Genomic DNA, 13084 nt, shown 5'->3' with positions numbered 1-13084 from the left:
ATTCAAGTGCCAAAGTGCCTAACGCTAGTGTGAATTCGCTAGCGTTGGGCATTTTCGTTACTTCGCAAATTCACTAATGGACGCTGGCGTAACTTCGCTAGTGTTACTTCGCACCCTTACGCCTGGTGAATTTGCGCAACGGACGTAACTACGCAAATTCACTAACGCACGCATTGTTCTGAACGCTACCTTTTACGCTAGACTTCCTTTGCCACCTCAGACCTGGCGAAGCGCAATAGAGTAGATAGGGATTGCTTCAAAAAAAATTTTCTAAGTCCCAAAAAACGCTGGCGTTTTTTTTTTTTATTATGGGTGATAACGATTGAAAAAAATTTTTGGGGCTCCCCTCCTTCCCCCCTACATTTCCTAACTCATGGTAACTATACAGTGGGCACATGTGTAGGGCAAAATAAAAATTTTATTTGCTGTTTTCCCAGGCTTGTGCAGTTCTGCTACATTTACCTCCATTGTAACTTGAATTTGGCAAATTAACCATCGCTAGTTTAACTTCGCTTTGCTTGGTGAATTAACGCTAGCGCAACTTCGAAACCTTACGCTACCCCTGAGCGCAACTTCGGATTTTAGTGAATTTGCAGAGCACTGGCGAAAATACGCCTGGCGAAGTGCGAAGCGGACTACGATTCTTAGTGAATGTCCCACCTAGTGTTTTATATCTCCTTCTGTTCTTCCATTATTAAGCCTCTTTTTTCCACATAAAGAAATAGGGAATGACCATGAAATAGGCCAAATGGTTAGAGGCAAGGTTTTCCTGGTATCCCGGTGGGCCAGTCCAACACTGGGAGACATTATGTAAAAGCGGGAAGACAGCAGACTTAAGTTGGTAGTATTAGTGGGATAACCTGTTGTCTGGCAATTATACAGATATAGGGAAATGTGGCTGCACCTATAGAAGTCAGTTGGAATGGAAAGCAAGACTATCCATTTTCTGATTAGCCAATGAATTGCTATTTCCACTAAATTAGGTCATCCTTTGGCCCATCTTTCTATTCAGAACTATCCACTTTGCTGGTATCACAGCAACGGGGGGAGATTGACCACATTTATCATTTGCCAGGGGTCCATACACACAAGTTCAGTGGAGATTGACTGTCACAAACCTATGCATGTAAGGCCATAAGTGACGCTTGCCTCACCCCAAACAACTAGGCAACATCTCTAACTTTAGTCGGCTAAAAAAGGAACACATAATCTTGATTTACTAACCTGCGTAATACAGGCCCCAGTAAATGCCACAATAACAGCTACCACATTGACAGTCAGCTGAAACTGAAGAAACTTTGATATGCTGTCATATACATTGCGGCCCCACATAACAGCCTTGACTATGCTGGAGAAGTTGTCGTCTGTTAAAATGATATCGGATGCTTCCTTGGCAACATCAGTACCTGCCAGACCCTGCATGCGAGATAGGAAAATACAAATTATGTTAATGAAAATATTCTGCCTACATTTGATAGTTAGATGCTTACAGTATATTCTGTCCAGGTTATTTAGCAGGTTACAGTAAAGTAACTGGAGCCTAATACAGTATATAAATATGGGTGCTGGACATGATATGATAAACCACAGTCAACAAGCTCTACCATGGCTGCTATATCATGATTTATTTATGCACTGGCATGTAATGCCCAGTTTATCTCATGGGTAGGAGATGAGTAGCAAATTGAACATGGTGGCATGGTGTTCAGTTTTGTGTGACATAACTCAGTGGTGTAACAGTTCATTCTTAGTTTAGGTAGAGTCTAGCATTTCTTAAAGGAGAACTAAAGCTTAACTAAAGAAGTAGGTAGAAATGTTGTACATTATGTTTTGGGCTTCTGTACCAGCACAAGGCAACCACAGCCCTTTAGCAGAAAAGATCTTTGTGACCAAAGTAGCTCCCAGTCTTCTTTTCTGCTGATTCACTGCACATGCTCTGTGCTGCTGTCACTTACTGAGCTTAGGGATCCACTCACAATATACAGTACACATAGAATAGAAATATTACAATACAAGGCTAATTAGTAATTAAGACATAATTACTACATGGCAGCTCAGAAACCAGTGCAACTAGCATCATAATTTAATCAGCCCTGTAGCATCAGCTTATATTACAGGGGAAGCTCATTTTCTGCTGGATAATTAGTGACGAACCCTAAGCTTAGCTTCTCAACAGCTGCTCAGAGCCCACTGAGCATGTGAGTGTCACAGACACTTTCCAAGATGGTGACCCCCTGTGACAAGTTTGAAGTCCTGGATCATTGCTGCTATTGACAAGCTGAAACTTTAGGCTGGTGCAATAAGTTCAGTATATTAAATGACATTTTTAGCCATATTCATTTTTAGGGTTTAATTCTCCTTTAAGGGTCTCTACTGGCATCATATTTTACAAAAGATGCAGTCAGAGCAGTAGATTGCTTTGTTGCAGGTCATCAGTGAGCTCCAGTGTTCTCTCTCTCTCTCAAATATGTTTAATAGGAAAAAAATATAAAAATGTCAATTACCATTGCAAAACCAACATCTGCTTTTTTAAGAGCTGGGCCATCATTGGTACCATCTCCTGTAACTGCCACAACCTGACGCTGTTCACCAATTGTACTGTCAATTATCCCTGCAAACAATGTAAGAAGAATAACTCTGCATTCATAATATACAACCTTACCAGATTGATGCACTTGACTGTTAACATATAAGATTTTGCAACAAAAAATTTGATAAATAAGTACTGGATAGGACAAAATATTTGATTAGAGTCTCATTAATTATCCTTGTATTTTGCTGTTGACCCCCTCCCATCGATATTTAGAAAAGACATTAGAAGGTGAAACATGAAACATTAAACTTCAATATTAGGAAAATTAAACTAAAATGAAAAAAGTTTTGGAAGGCAAATAACCCCTTTAATAAAGTTTCTCCTGACAGGATAGTGTTTAATAACTGCAGGGAATCCTTTAGTGTTCCCCCAGTACATTGAAAAAACCCCAAAAATTTTAATTAATTATTGGGCTTAAAAACACAAGAAGAATATGTGACTTTTTTCTTAACATTGTTTTCATTTACCTTTTACAAGGGTATGTTTATCAGTTGGTGAAGACCGAGCCAATACTCTTAATTTTGGCCAAATTTTATCCAGACGTTCCTGTTCTATCTGAGAAAAACAAGTGATCTTGTTAATTACAATAATTAATTAGCACTTGAACATAGTTTGAGTATAGTTGTGGTGTTAAAATATTCATTGGATATGTCATATGAGACAATAATAAATCCTCTCTGGCTCCTATGGCCATTTACAAAGTATATCATGTCCCTCAATAACAGGATCATTTCGACCCACAAAGGATATAGCCACATGGCCATGTCATTTCTCCTTCTACTCCCAGTTTTACAAACACAAACCTCTCCTTTTTCATTCCTAATTCGTCGGTTGAACTCTTTTCCTTCCAAGCATATGAAGTCTTCTCCTGGCTGGATAATGCCACATTTTGCTGCGATGGCTCGTGCTGTGTTAATGTTATCGCCTGTGACCATTCGAACTGTGATTCCAGCACGCTGACATTTACGAATTGCTTCAGGGACCTGCACAGAAAAATCACATGATGTCTAATCACGAATGCTTAATTTAAGATTTGCAATGTTACTTCTTTGGTTCTCAACAATGAGGGTCATACATATGTGAAAAAGCTCTGTGTTAATCCTTTGTGAGCTTCTGCCTGTGGGAGGGTATTGAAAGGCTCCAGAGTGTGTCCCCTATGTGAGGACAGGTTTTGCTTGATAGCCTGCTATGAAGGAGCTACTGCCTCTATCCAAAGGATAAGAATTTGAGGCTGGTAGCTCTACCTGGGGAAATTGTAAGAGCTCTTGGATAAAAGGGACTGTGACTGGCTTTGTCCACCCAGAGTGGAGTGTGGGACTGAGTACTGGTATATAATGTGTCAGCGTTGGACTAACCACACAGGTTCCCTAGGGCCAGGGGTGTTATTGACATTGTTGTAATTTCACTTTGCATTTTTCCATTTGCACTTGTTTTTTTATTTGTTTCTAGTGGGGCCACACAAGTGCCATTCCAGGATCCCACTAGGTGGAGGCACTACATCAAAATCTCAGTATCTTTCATATAGCAAAGGGTATTGAGGCCCTGTATTGAAAATTATTTATATTTTTAAAGAGAGTACCACGATAGGGTTACAAATCCATAATATTTAAGTAGGAAAAAAAAAAACATGGAACTAATACTTTAAACAAAAAAAGCAATCAATAAACATGCCTACCTCAGGCCTTACAGGATCTTCTATCCCTACAATTCCAATGCAAGTCAGATCACCTACAATCTCATTTTCATTATCCCATTCTGGCTCTGGCACACCTGGAAAATCACGATAGGCAATACAGATGGTACGCAGTCCATCACACGCCATGGGTTCAATTACTTTTTTCACCATTTCTTCCCGATCACGCGCCCTAAATGCTCGGAGATCGCCAGCACTATTTAAGATGTTTGAACACCTGCCACAAGGAATACTACTGGTTAGGTGAAATATTGTGTGTGAAGTAACAGTCTTTCAAAACTGGAGAACAAAAGTAAGAGTCATCAATATATATAGCAAATATACATTTATGTACAGCTCATCAGGGCACATCTAAATTGTGTTGGAGGCAAGGCCTAGAGATTTTTTAGACTCCCAGCCTATCATCCCCTCTATCCCATATCTGGAAGTTCTGCCATCAAAGAGATATGAACTTTGGTAACACATGTTCGATTTACAATTTAAAGCGAAACGGTCTAGGAAAGGCTGTTATTTAATATGTTTAGCTTACTCCAAAGCTTTTATATTTTTAAGCATTATTTCTCTTTATTTCTAATAGTAATATTGTGTGTGCTTTTATTTTCAACCAGAGAGAAGGAAGAAATCTATTATATTACCTGATTGCCTTATGCAGAATGTGACTGACCATTACCTTTTTACATTAAATCATTAACACTCACTTTTTCAGGAGAATCTCTGAGGCTCCCTTGCTGTACAATCTGAACCCTCCATTGGGTAGGCGTACTATGGTGCTCATTGACTTGCGAACAGAGTTAAAGGTGTAGACTTTATAGAGCGTCTCCTCAGGAATCTGGTCTCGCACCAGCTGGTAGTCCCTTTGCATATTCAGAACAAATCCAAGCAGGGCGCACTCAGTTTTATTGCCTATTTGCTGGGGAAGTGCTCCTTCTTTCTCTGGAGGCTTAGTGTAAGAATTAAATAATATTATTAGCCTGTATGTATAAAGCATAAAGCTTATAGAAGTGCAGTTCTATAAAAAGTTTCATAATAAGCAACCGCTTACATGCCCATATACAACAGGTCTGCTCCCTAGGATACTCTTGACCGACTCAACATCATATCAACCACTTATATGATGCCCTCTCTGATTAGGGCTTGGTTGGATAGTTATTGGACTTTAAGGAAAACCCTATTGGCCTCTCCATGTCAGTCATTGTCCTGAGGGCTGATTGACAGCATCAGCCAGGTTCAGATTAGGATGTCCAGATTAGGAAACTCATTTAGCATGCCAAACTCATTTAAATGCAAAAAAAGCAACATGAATATTGTTTTCATATGCATGCTTGTAATCACACAAACAAAATGTATTATTCTGAATTTGTATGAGTTTAGGACCATACATTTTTCACTAATTCCCAACAATATTTCAAGCGTGAACTGAAGTAGCTGGTTGAAAAGTGGTGAACTCTGAGGGTGTCTGCTATGATGTTGAGAAAAAACAGGAAGGGTTTGAGGGTAGTGAGTTTGGGAGATGGATATAACTATTTTGCATAAGGATCTATAGTTTCTTGTGTCTGATAGCAATGCACCAAGTCCAGGAATCAGTTCAATATTTGGCCAGGATTCTGCCTTTTTCAGCAGGATTCTGATTTGGCCAAATACAGATCCTTAAAAATCACAAGACTTTCGTCGCACAAACAAGGAAGTAAAAAGAAGGTTTTTCTTTTTAACCCTTCCTTGCCCACATTTGCACATGTAAATTAAGGTTCAGATACGGTTCAGTATTCAAACTTTTATGAGTTTGGCCGAATCCGAAAATGGTGGATTTGGTTCATCCCTAGTCTTTGAGGAGGTAGAAGCTTTTAAAAGGTTGACATCTTCTTGGAAACAGCTTAATGGGGAATTGTGTTTGATGCAGAACATTGTTCCACAGAAATTATTTATATGGAACAATAATGAAAACGAAATAATTTTATAGTTAAAGACAAATTGCAAACATAGTTTTTTAGACTATATCCCCTGATAACTGGATTGCGGTATGGATGCACCAAAACTCATCATTTTTGAAATCCTCTAAATACTGAATTCTGGACAATTGTTCAGCTCAGTACTGATATGAATGGAAAGTCTCATTTGTGTACACCAAAATACTTGAGTTGCCTATTTTAAGTAGCATGTTCAAAAATGAAACTGCTCATTAATGCACCTGTAAGATCTTGTCAGGGTTTGGGTTCTACATCTGGAGACCAAATTCATTTTAATCAGTTAACAGCAAGAAAGAATATACTTTGTCATTATACATGGGCCAAAACTATGTATAATGAACCCAATACTCTCACTTTCATCTGGTGAACATCCCACATGCTCCTATTAAACTCATGACTTACTAGAATATTGGTGGTGTAGGCACAATTAATGGCAATGGCATTGACAAGCAGGTCCAAAATTTTGTGGTTGATGGAGCTGGGGTCTGGTTTATCTTTATTATGAATATCTCCAATGTAAGACTGGACAACTGTCATCCGGTTTGTAGTCAGAGTTCCAGTTTTATCTGAGCAGATAGCAGTGGCATTACCCATGGTTTCACAAGCGTCCAGGTGCCGCACAAGGTTGTTGTCCTTCATCATTTTCTGTTAACAAAACACATTATTTCCAGTGTTGTAAGGATAGGGCAGTAGAAAGTGAATGACATAACAAAATGATGTACCATGCAGTAAATTCTTCATCTTATAAATTGCCATAAGATTATCTTAAAAATTGCCATGAGATTATTTTAAAAATTGCCATGAGATTATTTTAAAAATTGCCATGAGATTATCTTAATTTCCATGAGATTGCTTTTAGCCATGAACTATTTTGTAAAGTACTTCATGACATATGTTCAAGTGTAGAACGTTGACCAATAAACATTCTTGTAAATTAAAGTACTGCTGAAAACAGTATTTGTCCCTCTATGTTCTATGAACTGTTGGTTCTGATAATTAAAACAATGCGACAGAAGCCAGCTAATGAACTGATCTTTAAGGCATTGTAGGATTATTGCAGAGATGGTCGAGTCAGGGAAGGGAGAATGCTTGGGAGAGGATATTAATGAGGTAGGAAGGGTCCTGGGCCACCAACCCGCCTAAGAACCCACCTGACCTGTGTATGTGTATGTATATATATATATATATATATATATATATATATATATATATATATATATATATACACACACATACATATATATATATATACACACACATACATATATATATACATATACATATACATATACATATACATATACATATACATATACATATACATATACATATACATACATACACACACACACACTGTGTTGGCTATCCGGACTGACTGCCAGCACCAGTTGCTCTGGGTTTCTCTTTTAAGTATGCCTCACTCTGAAGGAGAAGCAAGATCAAAGAGCCCTGTTAGGGAAGGGGTTAAGTGAAACATTCTTCTCTCCATGGGGCAAATTCACTAACCGGCGGAGTTGCGCCACTGATGGCTTTGCCGCACTGCGTCTGGCGAATTTTCGCCAGCGCGCAGCAAATTCACTAAAATGCGAAGTTGCTCTCAGCAAAGCGAAAGGTAGCGAAGTTGTGCTAGCGTACAGTCGCCAGGCAATGTGAAGTTGCGCTAGCGAAGGGGAATATGCACGTATGGATGTTTGAATGGATGTATATGTTACAGCAAATAAATAAAACTACACAAGCCCAGGGAACCTTAACAGATGCAAATAGAGATTTGATTGTTTTATTGCCCTACACACGTGCCCAGAGTATAGTTTATGAGCCATATGTTATGAAAAGTAAGGGGGAAGCAAGTCCTTTTGCAGCCTATCACCCATGAAAATGGAAAAGTCGCCGGCATTTTTTGGGACTTAGAAAAAATTTGACTTTTTTTTATTTGAAGTACTATCTACTCTATTGCACTTCGCCAGGTCTGAGCTGGCAAAGGCAAGTCTGGCGTAAGAGGTAAAATCAACTTCTCCGTGAATTTGCCTGTAACGATCTTTAGCCCTGGCGAAAATTTGCCTGGCGTAAGAGTGCAAAGTTGCGATAGAGTCCCTCCTTCGCTATCGTATTTTCGCCAGCGCCCATTAGTAAATAGGCAAAGTATCGAACTTACTTAACGCTGGCGACAAAGGGAGATAGATAAACCTTTCTCTATCACCAGGTCTAGTTCAATGGAATTAAGCATGTTTGTCTTGTGTAGCCTATTTTATCAATATTCACAACCTAGTGCATTTCCTATTCACCTCAGCTGATTAAGGAAGAGCAAATGTACTTTTTTTAACAACACAATCTTTGTTGTATAATTGTTTTTTCACTGATGAACTTAGCGAAGTAAAACTTCAATCTCCACTGTAACTAGAAAGAGGTTGAGGGGCACAGATACAACTGCAAGCAAGCTTCATTGTCCTTTGCACGTTATTCCAGTAGATAGCAACAGTGCTTGTTATTTTGCAGGATGACGATATCTTATTGACAGGTCACCAGTGGTCACTCAATAGCCTGAAGAACATCATGCTCTTAAGCCAAGGGCAAGACAAAATCGGCTAGAGGCACCTATGGACAAAGGTATATACTACTCTATCATGATTTGGTTCATATGCACTTAGAGACATGAGGCAATAGTAATCAGTTAAAAGTTAATCTGCACCATGCTCCTAAAACCTACACCCTATGGTAGGACCTGGCTGAAACCATGGAGAAGCTTAACAAAACCCATCTGTAATGCTAGTTAACAAGTTAACAAGGAATCCCAGGGAGATAGCTGGTATAAGTACCTTGATGAACAAGACCCCACCTGACAACATCTTCACCAACACCCTTTTGGGGCTTTCTGCGGCTGGATCGTTAGGGAACCTGAACAAGTCAGGGATATTCAAGGAATAGACAAGGAGGAGGCAAGGTCAAAGTCAAGGCCAGGCAGAGTTCAGGACATGCGGCAAGGATTAGGGGTCAGTAAACAGGCAGGAGTCAAAACTGGAATAACAAATACGAAGACGACTTAGGCAGGAACTGAGTACACAGAAGCTAGCTTGGGCAAGGAGAAGTAAGAGTGAGCTTTTTAAAGGGCAGGGAGCCATTTGGAAGAGAGAGAGCGTGACAGACAAGGAAGGGAACCAATGAGCGCAGAGAATGCACATAATTTGTCGTTGCTGTGTCTGACGCAAGTGCGTTGGACGCAAAGCCTTTCCCTGCACTCACAGGTCAGCGCGCCCTAAGGTAAGAGGAGATGGCCCAACCATCGGGGCGGGTTACACCATCTGATAAGATACAGAATAGCAGATGTGATCCTTTGCAACTGGTCAGCGAAAAGCAGCATAAAATCTAAACACCCATTTATAGGTCATGATTGGTCACCCTCTTGTCTGAACCATGAAAAGGTACTTGTAAATCTCATACATTCAAATGGTAGCAAGTCAAAACTGTTGAACTGCAAGTGCATAAATTAAATGATTTGCCCCTGGGATTTCTCCATTATGTGGGTAATATAGTACAGTACTGGTATGGGACCTGTGAACGATAATGCTCAGGACTTGGGGCTTTCCGGATCTTTCCATAATTTGGATTGTCATACCTTAAATCTACTAAGAAATAATGTAAACCTTAAATAAACCAAATAGGTTGATTTTGCCTTTGGTATGGATTAATTATATCTTGGTTTGGATCAAGTTTTACTATTACAGAGAAAACAAAATATTTTTCAAAATTTGGATTATTTGGATAAAATTGAGTCTATGGGAGATGGCCATTCCATAATTTGGAGCTTTCTGGATAACGGGTTTCCAGATAACAGACACCAAACCTGTACTATCAACACTACTCCCTTCCTGTAGGATGCTAAGGTGGGAGCAACACATGTCAATTTTTCATAAATAAGGAAATTCCTTAGATGGTTTTATTTTTATCTAGGAATGTTGACGTCAAGGCCCATGGACTCAGGTAGTCAAGACATCTCCAGCGTTATCTGCTTGTTTATAAAGATGGTGTAAAAACCATTACATATTTAGTGACATATCAAAAGCTACATATTTGCCGCTGTGCAGTAGTAGTAAATGTTGTAATAAATAGTGTAAAAAAAGAAAGAAGTAAAGTTGCCTAGAAACAAGAATATGAAGTTTTCTAAACTCTGCATTATTTTAAAATGACACAGCTTTTTAAGTATACAGTTAATTTTACAAGGTGTAAAACGAATAACAGATGTTTATAAATATGCCCATGATTTCGAACCTTCTAGGGAAGACTCTTTGTCCTTTTAAACAGAAGTTTCAGACTTGCTTACCTTAACAGAATAGGCTAATGAGATGGTGACAGCAAGGGGCAGCCCCTCTGGCACAGCCACCACTAGAACAGTGACTCCAATGATGAAGAATTTGACAAAGTATTGCACGTAGACAGGGGTACATTCCGCTAGCCACACCTTGCCATCGACCACAAAGGTTTGAATCACAAAGTAGAGCACCAAGATGATAACCGTAATAGCCGACATCACCAGACCTGGTGTTAAGGGTTGGAAAGAAACAATAGGAGCGGTAGGGAAGAATGGGTGGGAATAAGTCAGAAAGGGCAAACTAGGTTAGTAAGGGTCAGAGATAGAAAGAGCCAAACATACAACTCCAAATGTGTTTACGTTGCAAGTTATTCATTAGTGTGTTATTAAAGTAAGTATTAAAGGAGAAGGAAAGGCTAAAATTAAGAAAGGTCTATATAAATACACCAATAAACTCTTAAAGTAATGCTGCCGAGTCCTCTGTCAAAAGAAACACAACTTTTCTTTCCTTCTATTGTGTACCCATGGGCTTCTGTATCAGACTTCCTGTTTTCAGCATAAACCTCCAGGGCTAGGGCTTGAGCATGCTCGGTTTGCTTCTCTCTCCCTTTCCCCCCCTCCCCTGCTGTAATCTGAGCCTAGAGCTATGAGTGAGCAAGAAGAGACTCAGGCAGGAAGCGATGTTACACCAAGCTAATATGGCAGCTGTTATCCCAAAGAAACATAGCGAGCGTCATTGTGCAGAATAAATATAGTGTTATAGCTTGCACAATTATGGCTAATATATTGACAAACTGCTTCGGTAACTTTCCTTCTCCTTTTAAAATCAAGTAGACATTTGGATGGCGTAATTAAGAAAGTAAAGCAGAGATGTAGATATAGGGTGCACTATAAATTCCCCTCTTAGCTGCCCAGAGCATACTGAGCATGTGCAGTGCCACCGACACTCAAAACATGGCCTAACAAGATCCAAGGTAGCAAGCTTTTGTGATCAACCGTAAAAGCATGGATCACAGAGCTATTATAAGGCTGCCTATGTCTGTGCCAGTACAGCAACTTCATTTTATACATTTTTAGCTCTCCTTTCACTATTGAAGCTTTAAATCTGATGTCTTGCTAGAGTTAGCTTTGGAAAAGATGGAGACATAAAGGAGTCATGTATTAATGTGTTAGCAAGAGTTAAGCGTTGCCCCATCTGAGTAACCCATAACAACAAATCAACAGATGCAGAACACATTGCTAGAGCAGCTCAGACAGCTTATACATGTATTTTCATTTATGTATTACTGCAAGTACCTGCTTTTCCTATCTGGACGGCCAGTTTTGTAAGCTTCCCTTGCAAAACGGATTTCTCCTTTTTGGGGACACTGGATTTCTTCTTTTCCCTTTCTTCCATTTCTCCTCCTTCTGCACTCTTAAGTGGCTGCATTTCCATGGCAACTGCCCCATCCTGCTTTTTTGCTAGAAATAAAGTCAAAAGCAGTGTGTGAGATTAGGACGTTTGCAATTCCGGGGAGTAGTGGAACCATAAACAATAGGGTAAAGTAGGGTTATCATAAACAATAAATTCGGTCATTCATGGGAAATGGCTGTTTGATAGACCGTTGCCTTGTGTCCAACATAACCCAACAAGCAGCTGCCCTGTTTTGTTATCAATAAAACCACAACTACAGTATATGGGACTAGAGGATTTGGTGTGGGCTTCTAGGAAACTCTCCGGTGATTGAGAACAAATGGATAGGAATCAAAGTAATAAAGTGTAATCTAAATCTAGAACATACACATATTGTCATGAATAACATAGAAATGTGAGGAGCAGAAGAAGAGAAGTACATAGAGCTTAATCATTTGCAAGTAAAGGAAAGAAAGACAACTAGTAAAACCAAAGGAGAAGTTATACCATGTTCAGCCAATATTTTAACATTTTCTCATTTCACTTTTGCCCGCCTTGAGCATTTTATTGAGCATCAGAACCTTGAAACAGAGGGTCAATCTCAGGATGGATCTCCTAGGGCTCACCATAGTATCTAGCAAGGCTACTTCCACTCTCAACAATAAGATATAGATATTGTCAAATTATATAGGTTTTATATTTGCCCTTGGTGGAAGTAAGGGTTGAGTGTTGTAATTTATCCTGGGCTGGGACCCACTAGGGCCTGGGCCCAATGTGAGCTCTTCTGGTACTATGGTAAGCCAGTCTGACCCATCACAGGGTGTTGATTGAAAATAGCAGCTCAGAACTGACAATTCTCTATTGCTCTCTATTCTCTAGAGGCGACAGCACGGATGTGATTGCAAAAGTTCCTGATTTTGATCTCCATCCTGATAATGCTCCGAAATTGTTTTATTACAGTAGTTTGAGAACTTGAATGTGTGAAAATGTTCTGCAACCATTTTATAGCTACCAGTCTGGCATACAGAGATTGTATTGTTTTCATACAATTACAGCCCATGGGTGGTGGCAGTTATTCGACCATTAGACCTCTGCCAACACAACACACCTGAGGTGTACAAATGCACCTCAACAATAG

General features: G+C 39.5%; 1 protein-coding gene across 5 annotated transcripts in view; it reads right to left on the bottom strand.

Annotated features, from left to right (window-relative positions):
- The window catches only part of atp2b3.L (ATPase, Ca++ transporting, plasma membrane 3 L homeolog), a 119458-nt gene that overhangs the window by 19914 nt on the left and 86460 nt on the right, over nt 1-13084 (bottom strand). For all 5 annotated transcript variants that reach the window (XM_041573168.1, XM_041573166.1, XM_041573164.1 and 2 more), the window contains 9 exons: nt 11850-12014; nt 10566-10780; nt 6653-6895; nt 4985-5226; nt 4269-4503; nt 3397-3576; nt 3061-3148; nt 2505-2611; nt 1225-1416 (listed from right to left, as the gene is read on the bottom strand). In XM_041573168.1, coding sequence (XP_041429102.1) covers nt 1225-1416; nt 2505-2611; nt 3061-3148; nt 3397-3576; nt 4269-4503; nt 4985-5226; nt 6653-6895; nt 10566-10780; nt 11850-12014 — 1667 coding nt within the window. The remainder of the gene's footprint in view (nt 1-1224; nt 1417-2504; nt 2612-3060; nt 3149-3396; nt 3577-4268; nt 4504-4984; nt 5227-6652; nt 6896-10565; nt 10781-11849; nt 12015-13084) is intronic.

The sequence above is a fragment of the Xenopus laevis genome, chromosome 8L (assembly GCF_017654675.1).
Source record: "Xenopus laevis strain J_2021 chromosome 8L, Xenopus_laevis_v10.1, whole genome shotgun sequence".
Lineage (NCBI taxonomy): Eukaryota > Metazoa > Chordata > Amphibia > Anura > Pipidae > Xenopus > Xenopus laevis.
Note: the sequence above shows the minus strand (reverse complement) of the source record. Positions and strands in the feature narration are given on the sequence as shown.